This window comes from Excalfactoria chinensis, chromosome 4 (assembly GCF_039878825.1).
Source record: "Excalfactoria chinensis isolate bCotChi1 chromosome 4, bCotChi1.hap2, whole genome shotgun sequence".
Classification (NCBI taxonomy): Eukaryota; Metazoa; Chordata; class Aves; order Galliformes; family Phasianidae; genus Excalfactoria; species Excalfactoria chinensis.
In genome coordinates, this window is record NC_092828.1 from 82283113 (window position 1) to 82301127 (window position 18015).

Genomic DNA, 18015 nt, shown 5'->3' on the forward strand with positions numbered 1-18015 from the left:
GGGTTCCTACACCTGCAGAGCTGCCCCAGAACCACAAACAAGCAGAGGGAAGAATCCCGCTCCCTGCGCTCCTGCGGGCAGACCCTCCAGCGCACCCTCACGCCCCGCACCTCCTCTGCTGGCACATTCCTCCACCTGGAGTATCCCATCCCATAAACCTTTCGATCTCAGCTCATCCATCAGTCCTGGCCATGAAACCGAACGCGTCTCTCGACCCGGCTGTGTCCTCCCCCCACCCCCGCGCACCTCCCTTTCCCTGTGCCCCCCATAAGCCCCCGAGCCCCGCACCCCGCCACGCAGAGTCCCAGCGGAGGACGCGCCCTCGGGGGAAGCGCCCCGACGGCCGCCCGGTACCGCACACGGCGGAGCCCCCCGGGGCGGGGGATGCCAGGGGGTGCCGGGGGCGGGCGTCTCTCCGCACCGTGCCCGCCTCCTCCCCGCCGCACCGGCCTGAAGCTCCGCCCGGCTCCCGGTGCCTGCAGCCTGCCGGCGGGCTCCCGCTCGCCCGGACTATGAGGAGAGGGGCCGGCCGGGGGGTGACGGCGGTCCCGGTGCGACGGGAGTGGGTGCGGGGGAACCGCCGCCACCGGCCGGGTCATGCCCGTGCGCCCGGGGCGGCGGGGCTGCTGGCTGCGGCGGGATGGGCGCGCTCCGGACCGGCGCCCGAGCCTTCCTCCTCCTCCTCCTCGGCTGCCTCCCGCCCCGGCGTGGCCCGCTCAGGTGAGCGCACGGCGCGGTGCTCCCCCTCTTCCTGGACCCCTCCCATCCCTCCCTCCAAGAACCAGCTTTCCCCGCCGGGACTTGGATTCCCCCAAACGGGACCAAGACGTCCCTTACCAGTCCTGCGCTAGGACCCCCACGCGCGGTCCAGACCCCCCCCGTGCAATCCGGATCCTTCTCGTGGACATCCCCCCTAAATCCATCCCTACCCCCCATCCCCGGCAGCGGGACCTTCTGTCGGACCCTGCATCCCAGGGACTCTGCCTGCACGGTGTTGCCCACCCCCTGCAGCCCCCCAACCCGGGCACAGCCCTCACCGAGGTGGGCTTAGGGACCACCAGATGATAGCCCACGCAGCTCTTTCTCCATCACAGCAATACCCCTGAGGTGCTCAGTCCTCTTCCCAGCTCAGGGCTTTTTCTCTTTCTTTCTTTTTTTGGTGGGGGATAGAGGGTCTCAGGGCAGTCCCAGGTCCTATGGAGCGTTTTGGGGGGAGGACCCAAAGCCCCCGAGTCTCTTCATCCCATTCTACCATCCCTGGGTGCCACTGGGACGAGGTGGTACACAGGGGACTGGTGGGGGGCTTCAGTGCCCCTGTTGCTCCCTGTCCTGGTGTATCTGGGGCAGCGTGGGAGGGATGCAACGTTTGTGGTGGAGAGGAAGAAAACTGCATCCAAATGTCATCATTTCACCAGCAGAAATTGCTTCTATTGGGATGGTATTTTCAGGTAGATGGGAGTATTTTCCAGCCCCACCATTCCCTGAGTGCATGGGGTGCTGTGCTGAGCACCAGGGGTACCTCAGGGGAGGCTGTGCAGCTCAGCTTGCAGCAGAGCACAGCAAGCCTTTGCCCCCAGCCCTGGTACTCAGAGAAGCTTGGCTTCTTCCAGGGGTGACTCCTGTTCCTCCGAGCAGAGGTAGGAGCACAGTGTGGGTTCAGTCTGCACAGCCTCAAGAGAGTCCCAGCCCCCCTTTCAGCACCCTCCCTTGCCTGTGGCAGTGGGGTCTGCAGCCCCAAACAGGAGCAGGACACACCAGCAGCACGCTCAAAGCTCCCTTTGTGTCCAGAGATCTCCAGCTCCTTCCTCTCCATCACAGCCACATGCCCGGCAATGTGGTGAGCGAATGTCTCTCGCATTGTTCCTTGAAATGATCATTATAAACTGACGGAAGGAGAGGAACTGGCAGGCGGGGATGCATTCACGAAAATATCCCCTCCAAGGTCAGTTTAAATAAGTCTCCATCATCATTGGCAGTGCTGCGTGGGAGAGCTCATGTCAGCTCCTTGCCATGGCTGGGCTGCTCCTCTCTGTCCACGTCACCCCTCAATGCCTCCATCCCCTCTGTGCTCCCGGTCACCTCCTCACTGCCCCGGGGCAGCCACCGCTTGGGAAGTGTTGTATCCACGCAGCCCCCATGGGTGCATGCCAGGCAGGGGCTGGTGATTTACCCCAAGGGACAGCCCAGTGGCTTTTCCCAGTGCCTGCAGCTTGGGGCCATCACCGCTGTGTTCTGTCCTCGCTGTGGGACACCTGGCCCCAAGCACTTCCCAACCGTGGGTATGAGATGTGCTGAGGCTGCTGCACGTCCTCCCTTGGGCTGCAGGGCTGTGCCTCAAGCTTTATGGTGCTGGCAGCTGGCTCAGCCCCCCCACCCCCTCCCCGTTTGCCCGCAGGCTGGTCTCAGGGAGGGAGGAGATCAAATCCCACTCCCGCAGTGCACCCCAGCCCATGTCACCCTCTGATTTCCTGGACAAGCTCATGGGACGAACGTCAGGGTACGATGCCCGGATCCGACCCAACTTCAAAGGTAAGGGGAGGATGTGAAGCTCCTGGGGCTGGCGGTGCCCCACGCTTAGGGCTGTCCAGACCCAGGGGATGGGTGTGGGGATGGGACCCCAACCCACATTCCTCTCTCCCCAACACCTCCCCAGTTGTACCCGTGCTGTCTGTGCCTGCTTTCCCATGGCAGGGTAGGGGTGGGGGGGTTCCCCTACATGCACCATGGGGTGACCATGATGGGCACAGGGCTGCTCAGCACACGCAGGGTGCAGGGTCTGTGCCCACGCCAGCATGGTGCTGGTCAGCAGTGAGAGCTGCACACTGCCTGCTTGTTTTCCAGGTCCGCCCGTCAACGTGACGTGCAACATCTTCATCAACAGCTTCGGCTCCGTCACCGAGACGACCATGGTAGGCTCCTCTGCAAGGGATGCTGCCTGGGGTGTGTGTGTGCATGAGTGTGTGTGTGTGTCCCAGTGCCAGAGCTGTGTCTGTGCTCAGGGCTCCCACGGGTCCCTCTGGAGCCGGAGCATTGTGACAGGCTGCTGCCCTCAGCATCCTCAAATGCACGAGGATCTGCACTGGGGAAGCCCTATAAAGTCCCTGTTTGTGCTGCTGCAAAGCCTTCAGACCACCAGCCTCCTCCTGCTCCTCCTCCCCCGGCCCTGTGGGGCTCCCACTGACACAGCGCCCTCTGCCCCAGGATTACCGTGTGAACGTCTTCCTGCGGCAGCAGTGGAACGACCCCCGGCTGGCTTACCGTGAGTACCCCGACGACTCGCTCGACCTCGACCCCTCCATGCTCGACTCCATCTGGAAGCCGGATTTGTTCTTTGCCAACGAGAAAGGGGCCAACTTCCACGAGGTCACCACCGACAACAAACTGCTGCGCATCTTCAAGAACGGCAACGTGCTCTACAGCATCAGGTGCTGAGCCCTTCTCCTCTGGCACAGGGCTTTCCTCTTCACCCCACTGGGCATCTTTCAGTGATTCTCTCTTTTGTCTGCCTCCTGCAGGCTGACGCTGATCCTGTCCTGCCCCATGGATCTCAAGAACTTCCCCATGGACATCCAGACGTGCACGATGCAGCTGGAGAGTTGTGAGTGTCTGGGGATGTTCAAGCCTTGCTTCCTCCCATGTCATCCCATCACATGTCATCCCATCACATGCCATCTGGCATCTCTGTGTTTCTGGGGGAGCTGAGCAGGAAAGGGGAGGTCATTTGGGGCGGGGGTGAATGGGCTCATATCCCCCCTGACCCGTGCTTTCCTCCATCACCTTTCCAGTTGGTTACACCATGAACGACCTCATCTTTGAGTGGCTGGAGGAGCAGGAGGCCGTGCAGGTGGCAGAGGGCTTGACGCTGCCACAGTTCATCCTCAGGGACGAGAAGGACCTGGGCTACTGCACCAAGTACTACAACACAGGTGAGATCCCCGGAAACCCCTGACTGCCCCCCAGCGTGGCACGGGCCCCCTCACCCATGCAAAGTTGGATTTCCTTCCAGGCAAATTCACTTGCATTGAGGTGAAATTCCACTTGGAGCGGCAGATGGGCTATTACCTGATCCAGATGTACATCCCCAGCCTGCTCATCGTCATCCTCTCCTGGGTCTCCTTCTGGATCAACATGGACGCAGCACCAGCACGGGTGGGCTTGGGCATCACCACTGTGCTCACCATGACCACTCAGAGCGCCGGCTCCCGTGCCTCTCTGCCCAAGGTCAGTGCTGTGGGCACAACGCTGGCCCTGGGGGGGCTGGAAAAGACCTCTAGGATCCCCAACCCACTCCCACCATACCCCCTGACCACATCGCTCAGTGCTGCATCTCCACAGCTCTGGGGAGATCCTCTGATAGCTGTGACTGTAGGGAGGGCTGGGAGGGATGCAGCCCCACAGCTCTGACCCCTCTCCCCTCACAGGTCTCCTATGTGAAGGCCATTGACATCTGGATGGCTGTCTGTCTGCTCTTTGTTTTTGCTGCTTTGCTGGAATACGCCGCCGTCAACTTTGTCTCTCGGCAGCACAAGGAGTTCATGCGCCTGCGGCGGCGGCAGCGGAGGCAGAGGATGGTGAGTGCCTGCAGCTGCCGCTGTCACCACTCGTCCCATCCTCAGATGCGATGGGGACCCCTGGTGCTGCCATCCCTGGGGCTGCAGGGCTGTCCCCTATGGCACCTTGGGGAGTTGTGGGTATTGCAGTCCTTCAGCCTGCTGGGCAGCACGGAGAGACCAGAGTATCTCCCTGCCCTGCAGTGATGCCCAGAAATGAGTTGTGCTGTCACAGAATCATGGAAGCATAGAATATCCTGAGTTGGATATGGACCCATAAGGATCACTGAGTCCAACTCTTGTCTCCTGGAGCAGGCTGACATTGCCTGTCCCAACATGGGGGGACAGTCCCAGCACTGGCTGCAGGGAACCGTGCCTGGGCAGGGAGCAGATGCGCTGCACAGCCCCAAATGGGTGCCATCCTCCTCCTCCCCTGGGAGATGCTCCGCTCTAAAAAGGCAAGAAAAGAAACAAGGGTTTCTTTTCCTTTCCCATGTGATGCTCAGGGAAAGCAGCTGGTGCCCCTGCTCTGCCATATGGTGACACTGTTAGACGCAGACCTCCATGTAGAAACCCCGTGGACGTGCCCCCCCAGGCTCGCAGTGCCCCCTGGCACAGAGGCTGTGCTGCCGGAGGGGCTGCTCTCCCCCCATGGCTGCTCTCTGCCCACAGCAGGGGCAGAGCCGTCGGTCACGCGCTGTCCTGTTTCTATTTGGTGCCAAAAGGGCCTGAGCAGCGGGACGGCCAGCCTGGAGTCCCTGGGGCAGCCGAGCAGCCTGCACAGCAGTGAGCACACCTACGCGACGCTCTCGCAGCTCTCCAGCTCCAGGGTAAAGCACACCCCTCCGGCAGTGCACCCCTGCACCCCTCCTTTCCCCAAAAGGAGCCCCCCAGGAGCCCTTCCCTTGAGTGAGGGTGCAGGAAGGAGCAGTGCAGGGACATGCACAGGGCACGTGGCCATGGGGACCAGAGGCATATTTCATCTGCTCCTTGGAGATACCCTGCTCTGTGCCTCAGTTTCTCCCGCTGTAAAACGGGGCCAAACACAGCCCCTTTTGCAGTGGAGTGAACCGCGTTGGGGCAATGTGCACCTCAGCTCCCTGCCTACCCAGATCACCCAGCGCAGTGATCTCCTCTCCTTGCAGTGGCTCAGCACACATGGGCACTTGGCAGCTGAAGACGTGGGGAGGAGACACTGCAGAGAGTGTTGGCACAGGGCAGGCTGCCCAGTTTGTGGGGAGATGCTGGGGGACAAGGACACCCCAACCGTGCATCTCTGGGGCTGCTGCAGCCCCCTCTGAGCCCCCATCCTGCTCCGTCCTCAATGAGCACTCAGTCTGCAGCAGTGGAGCGCAGCTCCGTGGCACACGAGAGCACATTTCAGCAATTTCAGCCTCTGCTGCTCTCCCCGCTGGGAAATCTTGCTTATCCAGCAGAGTGCTGAGTTAAATAAAGATCCCCAGCTCTCTGCATGAGAGCCCCTGGCTGCGGGGTGCCCATACTGGGCAGGATGCAGCCCTTTGCCCATGCACCTCGGTGGGCAGCGCTGTTTGGAGAGGGCATAAGGACCTGAAACCCACTGCTTGTGGGAATGAGGAGTGGGATGTCCTCAGTCCTGAGTGGGGACACCCATGGACACACATAGAGTGTAAACGAACCGAGCCAATGTGGCTCTCTAATGAAACAGCTCACTAATGAAGCACAGCTGTTGGTGAGGAAGAGTGCAGGCACTGCTGGCCCGTGGGGAGGCAGCAAGGAGGGTGAGAACAGAGCCTCCATTGCTTGCCCCCCCTGTCACTCAGCCGGCAGCTCTGGCTCTTGAGGAGACTGGGGGGGTCCCTGATGGCAGCGAGGCTCCTGCGTCCCTGCATGGTTCTGCCCCCTCAAGCTGCCTGTTCACCAGCACACCTCCACCCTGCAGCAAGCAGCTGCTGCAACAATGCCTGCAGCCCCAGCACCCCAATGCTCACAGCGCCCTTCTGTGCCCTGTACCTCATGTGCACCCTGCACCCCTGTGTGCAATGCACCCCTATGTACCTGGCACCCCCCTGTGCCCTGCACCCCTGTTTGCCGTACACCTCTGTGGGCTGTGCACCCCTATCCAATTTGCATCCTCTCGTGCACCCTGCATCCCCATGGGCCCACCTGCCTCCACTCCATCCCAGGCATCCAAGTGGACACTGAGGGTTCTGGGGCTGCCCTCAGATTCATCGGGGCAGTTTAGCACTATGTGCTGGCAGGCAGGTGCTCATTGGACATCCCTGTACCTCAGACCCTGTGCTCCTCGAGGCTCCTGCCTGCATGCCTCAGATGTGCAGGAAAAGCACTAAACCTTGCAGCTGGCACCGGCCAAAGCAGACAGGCACGGCTGGCACATACACAGCGTGCAGCACTGCCCTGTGCCCTGCAGGGTGCCCGGCTGACAGCACTTTCCCTCTCTAGGAGGAAGAGCTCATCCGTGAGAGTCGCTTCTACTTCCGAGGCTACGGGCTGGGCCACTGCCTGCAGGCAAAGGAAGGGGCTGGGGAGGGTCCTGGAATCTACAGCCCCCCCCCACCCAGTGCACTGCTGCGGGAAGGGGAGACCCTGCACAAGCGTTACATCGACCGTGCCAAGCGCATCGACACCATCTCCCGAGCCGTCTTTCCCTTCACCTTCCTGGTCTTCAATATCTTCTATTGGGTTGTCTACAAAGTGCTGCGCTCTGAGGACATCCACCCCATGCCCTGAGGCCCCCAAAAAGGCCCAAGGGCCTCTTGGCTGGATGCTGCCATGTGCTTGGAGGCACCGAGCCACGGACAGCAGTGAGCCAGGCAAGGGGCTGTGCTCCTCTGTCCCTGCACAGCCCACAGCTCCGTGATGGGAGATGGTGGGCAGCCCCAGCCTTGCTGACCCCATCCCCTGGCTTCTCCCTCAGCCCCAGGTGTATGTCCCTGGGTGGGCTCACTCCATCTGCTCCTCCACCAGAGAGGAGAGCCTCCGAACCCTCAATTTAAAAACTCAGCAAGGCTTCCAGACCTCCTGACTTGGATATCCTCCGTGCTTAGCAGGAAATAAAAGCAGTAGGTGATGCTGACGTAGGCCCTACAGAGAGAAATGTGTGGATGCTCTCCTTTTCCCACTCACAGCAAGCCCAAACGGGGCACACATCTTTGGTGGGGTGCTTTGCTGCAGCCCCACAGGCTCTGTGGGCAGGATGGAGGTGGGATTTGTCCCTATCCTTGGCAGCCTTGGGGCCGCCATGGCACAGCAAGGTGCCAGGCACCATGACAGGGGACACAAACAAAGGGCAGCACAGCCTGGGCAGACATCCCACCCTCAGCCCCCAGCCTCCCTCCCTGCTCCTCAAGCAGGAATTGCCCTCTCCCTCTCCCCAGTAACCAGGAGCCCCCAGCACCCACTTTTTCAGCCCCTGCTGAGCCACACGCACTCATTTCACAGATGAGGCAAGCAGAGGAAAAGCATCCCCAGGAGACACCAGGGATCCACCAGGATGGCTGAAGATGGTTCCAGCGCATTGCCACTGTACTGTCCTGGGGACAGCCTCCAGAGGTTCGGAGGCACAGGTCTCCACTGCCCACCCACAGACCCAAACAGAGATGTGCTGGCACCCGCAGCACCTGCAGGTGGCCAACCAAACCTCCAGCAATGGTGGGTTCTCAAACAGCACCAATCTTCCTACACAAATAAAGTCTGTCTGGGATTTTCAGCGGTGTGTTGGGGGTTTCTCTCTGCCCAGAACCCCACGTTTTGGAGCAGCTGCCAGCTGCAAGAAAGATGTGGGTGCACCAGCCTTGTGGTGATGGGAGCCCAGACCTTGTTATCTCCATTTATCTGATAGGGTTTTGTATGGGGTACAGGACCTAAGGAAGGGCAGATGTGGAGCTGCGGGGGTCTCCAGCCCCACGGTGGAGCTTGGATACCCACACATGCTGGATGTCCCAGCCTCCCCTTCGCAGCCAGCTTGCTGGGCAGGCGCCAACTGCAGAGAGCTGCCAGCTGTCCTGGGCGCTTACGCCAGCCCTGCGGTGCCACCCTGGGCCGGCGCTCCCATCCCCAGCTGGCGTGGGGGCAGGCAGAGCTCACAGCTGACAGCCAAGCTTGCAAGCAAACATCAATCTCCCTCTGTGCTCCCAGCCAACATTCACAGATCGGCTCTGTTGGGCGCCCCGTACCTCGCAGCCCCATCACCCTGTTGGGCCCCAGTGAGGTTTTTGCCACAGAGAGGGGAGAAAGCAAAGTGGAGACCTGCAGCTCGGCTCTTGGTTTGTTCTTCTGATGGGAGAAACCAAACCCTGCAGTACTCCTGTGTTATTGCCCTCGCTGCTCTCCTTTACCCAGCAGCAGGTCTTGGGTACCTGGGGGTTTCATTGAGGAGAACAGCTGAGGTCAGCCCCGAAGCACCCTGATGGTAGGAACTGGCACTTCCCAGAAAGAAAGGAAAAAGAAATAATAATAATAATAATAATAATAATAATAATAATAATAATAAAGTAAATTGCAAAAGCCCAACATATCATAAGATAACCTGCCGGAATGGCGTGCTCTGGCTGCAGCCAAGCAGAGGGGGTCCCCACTCAGGCACCGTGGTGTGGGACGCTCAGGGGAGCACTGCCGCCCCACAGCCCTACAGGCACAGATCTGGTGGTTTGTGCCCCCTGGGGACCCTTTGGGTCCAGCAGCAGCAGCACGCAGCCTTATCCAGAGCTGGGAGCCCCTCCAGCCCATGGTCCTGGCCAGTTTCCATGCCCCAGGGCTCACCCAGGCTGGGGGTGCAGCATGGCGCAGCAGCCATCCCCTGGCAAAGCCCACAGGCTTCAGATGGAGTCAATTTTCCTTCTCCTGCGTGATGCTGCACGTTCAGGACATGTCCCAGCCATGACGGGAAGCAGCATTGGGCACAGGACCAGCAGCGGCAGCAGAGTTAATTGCCGTTGTAAATGGAAGCTAATGGAGTTACACTGAGGTAATGTGACTCCTGGAAAGTAAAATCAGAACCATCAGCGCTGGCAGCTCCCTGAGCACCCGCCAGCACAGCACTTACAGCACAGCAGCTGCGTGCAACTTGCCTCCTGCTGCTGCACACCCGTGGGTGCCGGGGTGAAGACTCAGTGCTCTGATTGAGCCTCATCCCTCAGCGATGGGGTGGGGAACAACAACACCTGCCTGGCAGAGGATGGTCCCCAGACAGCAGGGACAAGCAAGGGAGGGCTGGGTCTTGTACCTCCACCCCCGGAACACGGCAGGCAGCCCAGCTGCAGGCTGCGGTTTGGCACCAGGAAAACAAAGCCATAAGTTCTGCGGTGTGTTTCGACCCACTGGGAGCAGCGTTGCCCCGCAGCCCGCAGAGGCAGGGGAGGAACCCCCCGCACCCAAACAATGTGCCGTTATCTGACCGCTGCCTCTGAAGGGCTTTTGTTCGCCGGGCGCTCCAGAGCGGAGATTGGAGGACACCTAGCGAGGAAGCTGCTGGACGGGGCCTACAAGGGACTGGGCCGACACGGGACGGGGACGGGACGGGGACGGGACGGGGACGGGACGGGGACGGGACGGCGCCTCCCAGCGCCCCCCGATGGCGGCGGCGGAGCAGGCCGCGGCCCCAGGAGGGCACGACCTGAGCAAGGCCACGTGACCCCCATCACATGACCGCCTCCGCCACGTGACTTCCCGCCAGCATCACGTGACGCTACAGCCGGCTAGTGTCATGGCGGCGGCGGCGCGCTGGGCCTTGGTGGCCGCTGTGGCGGCGGCGGTGGCTGTAGCTTTGGATAACGGCGTGGCGCGGACGCCGCCCATGGGCTGGCTGCACTGGGAGCGCTTCCTCTGCGGCACCGACTGCGCTGCTGAACCGGAGCGCTGCGTCAGGTACCGGCGTGGGGTGGGGTTGGGGGAGCCGGGATCCCGGTGCTGGGAGTGGGGCGTCGCGTTGCGGGGTTGCGGCTCAAGCTGCAATGTGTCCCCCCTACACACACACACACCAATACACACACACAAATACACACACACACATTGCTTCATTGCTTCCCGGCCCCAGCGAGCGGCTGTTCACCGAGATGGCCGACGTGATGGCCGCGGAGGGCTGGAAGGAAGCGGGCTACGAGTTCGTCTGCATCGACGACTGCTGGATGGCGCCCACGCGAGACGAGCGGGGCCGGCTGCGGGCGGACCCCCGGCGCTTCCCCAGCGGTATCCGCGCACTGGCGGACTACGTGAGTGCGGGGAGCGGGCGGGGGGCTCTGCGGGAGCCGCGTGACTCACAGCCTCTCCTCCTGCCCGCTGAGCTCAGGTCCACTCCAAAGGGCTGAAGCTGGGGATCTACAGCGACGTGGGGAACTGGACGTGTGCCGGCTTCCCCGGTAGCTACGGGCACTACGAGTTGGACGCACAGACCTTCGCCTCCTGGGGTGTGGACTTGCTGAAGTTTGATGGCTGCAATGCCGACTCGCTGGGGCTGCTGGCAGAAGGTGTGTGAGCAGGTGGGGCACAACGGGCTGCTCTGCGGGTGTCAGCAATCCCCAGGCAAGGGGTGGGCTCCAGGGAGATGCTTTTCCCTGACCGTATGTGTCTGAGGTATTTGCTTACACACACTGTTCCCAAGTGCAAGGCTGTTCTTTCTCCACTGCATCACATTCTGCTGGCCCAAGTGGTTTTTGGCTGTTCTGACTCCCGGAGCTTTCAGGCGTGGCTTGAGAAAGCAGCTTTCTCCCACCAGAGACTGCATCGTGCTGAGCACGGAAGTACTGTCTGTGTTCTCTGGGGGCTGCCTGCAGACTGCCCTGTCAGCTCTTAGCACCATAAAGGCTTTGCACTTCTAGAGTGTTTTTGCTGCAGAGCACAAAGCGTTTTACATGCTTGATGTCCAATCCCTTTGGTGAAGCTGTGCCATAATGGATCAGCTGTGAGCTGGAACAGCTTGCATCTGCGGTGGAGAGGGCAGTTATCAGGGCTTCTAGCAGCAAAACAAATAGAAGGGAATTCTGGCACAACAAACCTACTGGGATTTTCACTTTTAAATGTGCCTTTATGAATGCTGGTTCCAAAGCTGTTACACGCAGGCTGGTGGTTCAGCAGTATGGAGCTCGGTGCCGTGCTCAGAACTCCTGGCTGCAGCCCCCCCTCCAAGCACTGCACACCCCAGTGCTCCAGGTTTGCAGGAAGAACGACGTGGTTCTGAAGTTGGTTTTCTGTTGGCTGAGCTCTCCCTGCTGGCACAGCGTTTGGTGGCAGGAATCCTGCACGCTATCCTGGCTGCCTGGCAGAGAGAACCTGCCCAAGTGACAGTCAGCTCCACGCCAGTTGGTCCAGTGTGTGCTGCCTGCTGGGGCCAGCAGCACAGTTCAGCACCGCAGGCAACAGCTGAGCTGGAAGCTGGCTGGATCAGATGGATGACCCAGGTGCAATCCAGGGGTACTGAAGCAGTTCCAGGACGGAGAGCAAATGCTTCATTCCCTTTCTGCTGATTGAAAGGGACTAAACAGGGCTGTCTGAGGACAAGGACAGGACGAAGCTAGTGCTTTTTTATTCCTGCTCAGTCGTCCATATGGCACAAATGCATCGTAAGGACATATACCCACAATGTTAAGCACCGGTGCTGTACCCAGCAGCTTGGTAAGATACCGACTTGCATTTTCAACTTGTATTTAGGTTGCCCAGAGAGGTGGTGGGTGCTCTGTCCTTGGAGACATTTGAGGTCAGGCTGGGTGGGGCTCTGAACACCTGATGGAGCTGTGGGTGTCTCAGTGCAGGGAGTTGTCTCAGTGACCTCTAATCAAGGGTTCCTTCCAATTCAAAAGATTCTATGAAGGGAAATATACCATGCAGCAAAACTGCAGCCGGCTCCCAGGGTTGCATCTATGTCCTCTATCCCAGCTGAAACCAGGGTAGTGGATGATGTACAGAGGTCAGCAGTCTCAGGGCAGCACCTCTGCTTGGGACAAATAGCACAGCCATGAAGCAGCTCATCTCGCTTTGGAGGCAAGAGGCTGGCTGCCACTACAAGCTCCTCTCTTCTCCCTTTATTATTTGAGCCATGAAAGTATGTTCAGCTTTGATTTTTAAGAGTCAAGCTCAATCCTGACCCTGTGGCACTGGTTTAGTTGTGTTCCTTGAGCAAGGAGACGGGGTAACCTCTCTTCTTTTAGGTTACAGGAACATGTCTCTGGCGCTGAACAAGACTGGCAGACCCATCGTGTACTCCTGTGAATGGCCTTTCTACCTGAGGCCCATGCAGCAGGTAGGGAGCGTTTCTCAGGGCTCAAAGCACACAAAGTGGGAAGAACAGAAAAGCATAAGGACTGCATAGCAGCCTCCCAGGGAATTCGCTGCTCTCTGGTCTGACAGAGAACAAGAGTGCAAGGTGGAGGAAAACCACTTTTCCTCTACAGCCTTCAGGTGCACCTGAGGCGAGTCACTGCTCTGCTGAAAAGAATTTAGTGGGATTCTGCAGCACGGCAACACAAGCTGCTGGAAGCACAGCCCAGCTGGAGCTTGCTCAAGACCAGCAGCATCCATCTGCCTTCCCTCTTCAGGGAGCTGAGCAACAAGACGCTGGCAGTGCAGACACAGCTAGCAGGCAGCTCGGTGTTATTCCTCCTGGATGCTCTGCTGTGCTGAGTGCTGTAGCTTCAACCTAACAGCCACCTCGAGGGGCCAAGAATGAGAGATTTAGGGCAGCCTATTGAACAGGAATGCTCTGTGTTGTTTACACGTTGTTTTTTGCTGGACAGGGTCTGTGAGTGACACATTGCTCTCCACCCATAGCTGCCTTCCCCCATGCCACCAGGACAGGTCTTTCCCTCCCAGGGAGATAGATGCGTTAATCACCAAAGGGTGTGTAAGGCCAAGAAACAGCAGTAATTACTGAAATTGTAATGACTGCAGCAGTAATTGGATGATGAAGTTTAATCCCATTGGTCCCCTCCCACCTTTGGTAAAATAGCACTTGTAGATTTTTTAACAGAACTCGGTGGCTGCAACTGCTCTCGCAAGAGAAACAATTGGGATGGTGCTGTCTGGAGTGTGGCAAACTGGAATTGTTGGGTACGAAGCATCCTAGGGAGCCAGCATCATTCTGATAGCTGACAATGGATGGTACTTTAACAGTTCTCCCCCAGAATATCCCTGATGCAGTCTAGCCTTGTGTACAGTCTTGACCTTGTAAAGCCAGGCTCTCTGGTGAATCGTGCTTATTGTTTTGGCAGCCCAATTACACAGAGATCAAACAGTACTGCAATCACTGGAGGAACTTCTATGATGTCTATGATTCTTGGAGCAGCATCAAGAGTATCGTGGAGTGGACAGCACTTCACCAGGACAGCATCGTGAAGATAGCTGGGCCAGGGGGCTGGAATGACCCTGACATGGCAAGTAGAGCAACACCATCTCAGCAGCAGCAAAAAAATTCTTTCCTTAGCTGTAGCCTGAGAGGGATGGGGAGGGACAGACTGGAAGGAGAACCACTGGGGGGAAGGATCTGATGGAGTCCTAGGGTTAAGCACTGGATGAGAGGGATCCCTAAATGGAGATGAGCAGCAGAACAGCGCTCTGAGCACACAGCAGTGGGGTGCAGCCACACACAGCAGGAGAAGCACTGTGTGTACCGCAGCCTCTACAAGCAGTGCTGGCTCCTAAGAAACACAGAAAGGACTCTGGGAGAGTCTCAGATGTGCTAACACCTATCAGAGGGAAAAAAGCCTTGGGTGCCAAGCTGGGTACTAGCAAGGAGTGAATAGCTACATCCAGGAGCAGACTCTTGAACACTGCTTTGCCAGGTAAGGGTCCTTCTTTACTTCCACCATTGGCTCATACTGAATTGCCATGCTAGTTTTCTGCAGCCAGCTAGTCTTGTTCCTAGAGCTCAGCCTATCTAACCAGTCCCCTAACAGGGCACCACCCTTAGCATCCTGCCACTTCCCAGCACTCAGTTTGCTGGCCCAGTTTCTCCTTAGCAAGCAGCATTACAAGACATTTTTCTTTTCCTGTCGCAGTTGGTGATTGGGAACTTTGGGCTGAGCTGGGAGCAGGCAGTGACTCAGATGGCGATGTGGGCCATTATGGCAGCACCGCTCTTTATGTCCAACGACCTGCGGCACATGAAACCAGAGGCCAAGTGGCTGCTCCAGAACAAGGAGGTGATCGCCATCAACCAGGATCTGCTGGGCAAGCAGGGCTATCGCATCACTAAGGTACAGCAGGATGGGGGTGTGCCCTGGAACACTGCAAGCTTCCTCAGAAAGCGGGCACTGGGGATCTGTGTCAGAGGAGTGCCCAGGGCTTGGGAACAGGAGCCCAGTGAACGCGTTTGTTCCTGAAGCCTGCTTAAGCACACAGGCATGAAGACAACTGTTTCTGCCTCCCCTAACACAAGCTTGTGGCTTATTTTCTCCTTGACAGGACAAGAACTTCGAGCTGTGGGAACGGCCCCTATCTGACAGAGCCTATGCTGTGGCAGTCCTGAACCAGCAGGAAATTGGGGGACCTCAGAACTTCACCTTCTCCCTCACCTTCCTCGGCAATGGGCTGGCCTGCAACCCAGCGTGCTGCATCCAGCAGATCCTGCCGACCAGCAGGGACTGGGGGGTTCACAACTGGGTCTCCTCCCTGAGTGTAGAAGTGAACCCAACAGGCACCGTCCTGCTCAAAGTAGCGCCGCTATAGGAGGCGTGTTTTTTCTTTTGGTAAGCCTCATGCCCTGCATTCACTGCTCAAGAGCTTCTCCATGGACGCTGAGCCTTCTGCCTAGTGTAACAAATGCCCATGACTCAGTTACCATGAGATAGCAGAAAAAGGGGTGCTGCTTCTCTTTACCCTTTCTCTGACATCTCGCCCAATTCCCTTTCCCAAGGGGTTACAAGGCCACCAGCAGGGCAACAACTCACTGCTGCTACTACCAAAGATATGTAAGAGATGCAATGCAGTGTTCTGCAGCTCTTCTTCAGCATTTCAGGCACAGAAGGGCAGCACAGCCCGGCTGCTCTGCTGTGTGCTTTGGCAGGCACTTACTCCACAACTATGAAAAGCTGTTCCTGCTGAAGAAACTTAACGCTGTCCTGAGAGTGGTCACCTCCTTCTACCTTCTGAACTCAGGGATTGGCCTAAATCACAGCACTTCTTAGCAACTGAGTTCTTAGCAACCGCCTGTTTAAAGTGATCGAGCATGATGCCTTCAAGCTGAGCTTGGAGGGCTTCTCCTTGCTCACAAGTCTTCCTTTCATCAATGATTGTCCCTTTAGACAATTCCCCATTCCACCCTTTATGGGGCCACTGGGGACTGCTTCCTTAGCGAGCTCCCTTCCACAAATAACCGCTTTCTTTCTCCAGTGGCAGCAGCCTTTAGCTTAAAGGTCCTCCTGGTGCAGGATAGAGACGCTTACCACTTGTACAAGTACACTCCACTGCACTATCGAGATACCTTGATTTGTTCTGTTTGTGTTTACAACTCCAACTGAAGTTCTCCTAAGCAGGGTTACCTGTACAAGAGTACCAAGCATGGTAGCTGAAATTAATTCAGGTTTTGGAGAACAGTCAAGGTCACCATTCTCATAAAAATCATCACAATTACCAACCAGAAGCAACACTCGGTACAGTGGATTTGATGCTCTGTGTATATTATACACCTCTTAGAGCAAGGAACAGCTGTTAGCTTAATGTACTTGCAAGTCTCACCCCACCAGCAGCACAGAACACACAAAAGCAAGTAACATCGCTTATAAACAGTTTAATATGGTCCAAGAATGAGTAGGATGCAGCTTAGAACTGTATCACCTGGCCCTATAAGAAGGAAGAGATGAGTGTGAGTTTATTCACCACTGAATCTTGCCCTCTCCCAATGGCAGCACGTAGCCTACTGTCTGCCTGTCCCTTCTGCTGCCACTCCAGGCAGGCTGTTGCACGTTGCTGATAATCCTCCCCTTGATACAGAGCCTCACTCAGCACTTAGGGAGGGCTTAGCCTGTGTTGCTGGCAGTATTTCCCCCCCCCCCCCCCCCCCCCCCCCCAGTCACAACCAGATGATGCTTCCATCATCAGCCAGTCTGGCTACACACACATACCTTTCTCTTCTTGTCTCCTCCCAGTTCAAAGTGCTTGCATCTCTTAATTGCCAGCATCCTCTTGGACCTGCAGTTGGGCTCCACACACTCCAGCCTCAGCACAATCTTCTTTGTTGTCTTGGCCTGGGGGGGGGGGAGGAGCAATGAGCAGTGAACAAAGTGTCCAAAAGGGAATAAATTGATGCTCTCAGGAAAAGCCTCTTATCTCCACCCTTACAACATTCATCACCTTGTTCTCAGAACGTAGTAAGAAACTAAACACAGCTGACTTGCACCATTAAACACAGAAAAGTATCTTAAAGACCAGTAAGGAGTGGGTCTGCTCCTCTGTCTACTCATGTTTGTAAAGAACACCACGAAAGGATTTACTGGGGCAGGGCTGGTCTCCTGCAGAGATCAATATCCAGCAAATGCCTGTCAGCTTTTGCTTCCCTGCTGTAACAGGGCAGATTTCAGCCCCCATGCTGCATCACTGCACTGTAAGAAAGCAGTGACCTAATGGGGAAGGAGGAGCAGCCTGGGATGGGAACTGTGTTCTTACACTCTCTGGACGGCTCTACCTGCACGGAGCTGCCGCAGTACGTTCTGAACACAGCACAGAGACAGAAGTGTCCCCTCCAGGAGAATGAGTGGAGAGAAAAGGTTCTGGTCCCTCCTTCTGGGAGCAGCACTCACCTTCTTACGGAAGATAGGCTTCGTCTGGCCTCCATAGCCGCTCTGCTTCCTCGTGTAGCGCCTTTTCCCTGCACGAAGAAACGGGTGCGTTTAGGCAGCAGCTCGGATACGCTCCAAGCACAGCTGGCAGCCCCTCGGCATCAACCCCCTCCCCCCGGGCTCTGCCCCCCTGCCCACCCCATCTCCACCCTCACCTTGGGCATGGAGAGAGTCCTTGCCCTTCTTGTACTGGGTGACTTTGTGGGGCTGGTGCTTGCCACACTTCTTGCAGTAGGTCCGACGGGTTTTCGGGACGTTCACCTGGAGGCGCAGCGATAACCCGGTCAGTACAGCCGCAAGCCGCACAGCCGCCATCCCGCCCCGGTGCTGCTGAGCGCGGCCCGGCCTTCCCGGCCCTCTCCCCGCCACAGGACAGGCCCCGCGACACCGCCCCGAGCTTACGGCCTCCGCCGCTTCCCAGGCCCGGCCCACCCGCTGGCCGAGCAGCTCCCCGCATCGCTCAGCGCCTCGGACCGGCGGAACGAGCCGCCGCGGCGACGGATGGAGGCGGATAAAAGCAAACCCGCAACACCGCGCCAACAGCGCTCACCATCTTGCCGCTGGTGACCCGAAGAGAAGGAGCGACCCGGAAGCGGAAGGAGACGTGAGGGGATCATAGAGAGGAGGAGCGCAGGGAGCGCAGCGCCCCCTTCTGGAGGGAAGGACAGGAAGTGTGGGGGAGGAGGAGGATGGGGGGGAGG

The 18015-nt window shown here is 58.1% G+C and overlaps 3 protein-coding genes across 4 annotated transcripts; 2 read left to right on the plus strand and 1 right to left on the minus strand.

Annotated features, from left to right (window-relative positions):
- The first annotated feature begins 457 nt into the window (after nt 1–457).
- Nucleotides 458–8258, plus strand: LOC140251342 (glycine receptor subunit alpha-4). Of its 2 annotated transcripts, XM_072334975.1 has the most exons (10): nt 458–720; nt 2396–2529; nt 2842–2909; nt 3202–3425; nt 3516–3598; nt 3786–3926; nt 4007–4221; nt 4422–4571; nt 5276–5380; nt 6993–7420. In XM_072334975.1, the coding sequence occupies exons 1-10, from the start codon at nt 641–643 to the stop codon at nt 7278–7280; spliced, it is 1488 nt and encodes a 495-aa protein (XP_072191076.1). In that variant the 5' UTR covers nt 458–640; the 3' UTR covers nt 7281–7420. The 2 variants fall into 2 exon arrangements, with proteins under 2 accessions (XP_072191076.1, XP_072191075.1); XM_072334974.1 differs by lacking the exon at nt 5276–5380 and having other exon boundaries at nt 501–720; nt 6993–8258.
- Nucleotides 8259–10208: 1950 nt separating this feature from the next.
- GLA (galactosidase alpha) lies at nt 10209–16145 on the plus strand. Its single transcript, XM_072334843.1, has 7 exons — nt 10209–10415; nt 10585–10759; nt 10837–11014; nt 12692–12783; nt 13751–13912; nt 14537–14734; nt 14943–16145. Exons 1-7 carry the CDS (start codon nt 10255–10257, stop codon nt 15204–15206), a joined length of 1230 nt encoding a protein of 409 aa, XP_072190944.1. The 5' UTR covers nt 10209–10254; the 3' UTR covers nt 15207–16145.
- A 106-nt stretch (nt 16146–16251) lies between these two features.
- RPL36A (ribosomal protein L36a) lies at nt 16252–17935 on the minus strand. The gene is made up of 5 exons (XM_072334844.1): nt 17865–17935; nt 17470–17575; nt 17276–17343; nt 16601–16723; nt 16252–16319 (listed from the first exon to the last, which is right to left on the minus strand). The coding sequence occupies exons 1-5, from the start codon at nt 17865–17867 to the stop codon at nt 16299–16301; spliced, it is 321 nt and encodes a 106-aa protein (XP_072190945.1). The 5' UTR covers nt 17868–17935; the 3' UTR covers nt 16252–16298.
- Nucleotides 17936–18015: the final 80 nt, after the last annotated feature.

Bases quoted from the DNA above. Each gene is read 5' to 3' on its own strand.
- LOC140251342 (XM_072334975.1), top strand. From the start codon at position 641: ATGGGCGCGCTCCGGACCGGCGCCCGAGCCTTCCTCCTCCTCCTCCTC. The intron at 3,426-3,515 runs GTGCTGAGCCCT...TGCCTCCTGCAG, and splicing joins AACGTGCTCTACAGCATCAG to GCTGACGCTGATCCTGTCCT. The intron at 3,599-3,785 runs GTGAGTGTCTGG...TCACCTTTCCAG, and splicing joins CACGATGCAGCTGGAGAGTT to TTGGTTACACCATGAACGAC.
- GLA (XM_072334843.1), top strand. From the start codon at position 10,255: ATGGCGGCGGCGGCGCGCTGGGCCTTGGTGGCCGCTGTGGCGGCGGCG. The intron at 12,784-13,750 runs GTAGGGAGCGTT...TTGTTTTGGCAG, and splicing joins ACCTGAGGCCCATGCAGCAG to CCCAATTACACAGAGATCAA. The intron at 14,735-14,942 runs GTACAGCAGGAT...TCTCCTTGACAG, and splicing joins AGGGCTATCGCATCACTAAG to GACAAGAACTTCGAGCTGTG.
- RPL36A (XM_072334844.1), bottom strand. The intron at 17,344-17,469 runs GTGAGGGTGGAG...TTCTTCGTGCAG, and splicing joins GGACTCTCTCCATGCCCAAG to GGAAAAGGCGCTACACGAGG. The intron at 16,320-16,600 runs GTATGTGTGTGT...TCCTTCTTATAG, and splicing joins GAGGAGACAAGAAGAGAAAG to GGCCAGGTGATACAGTTCTA.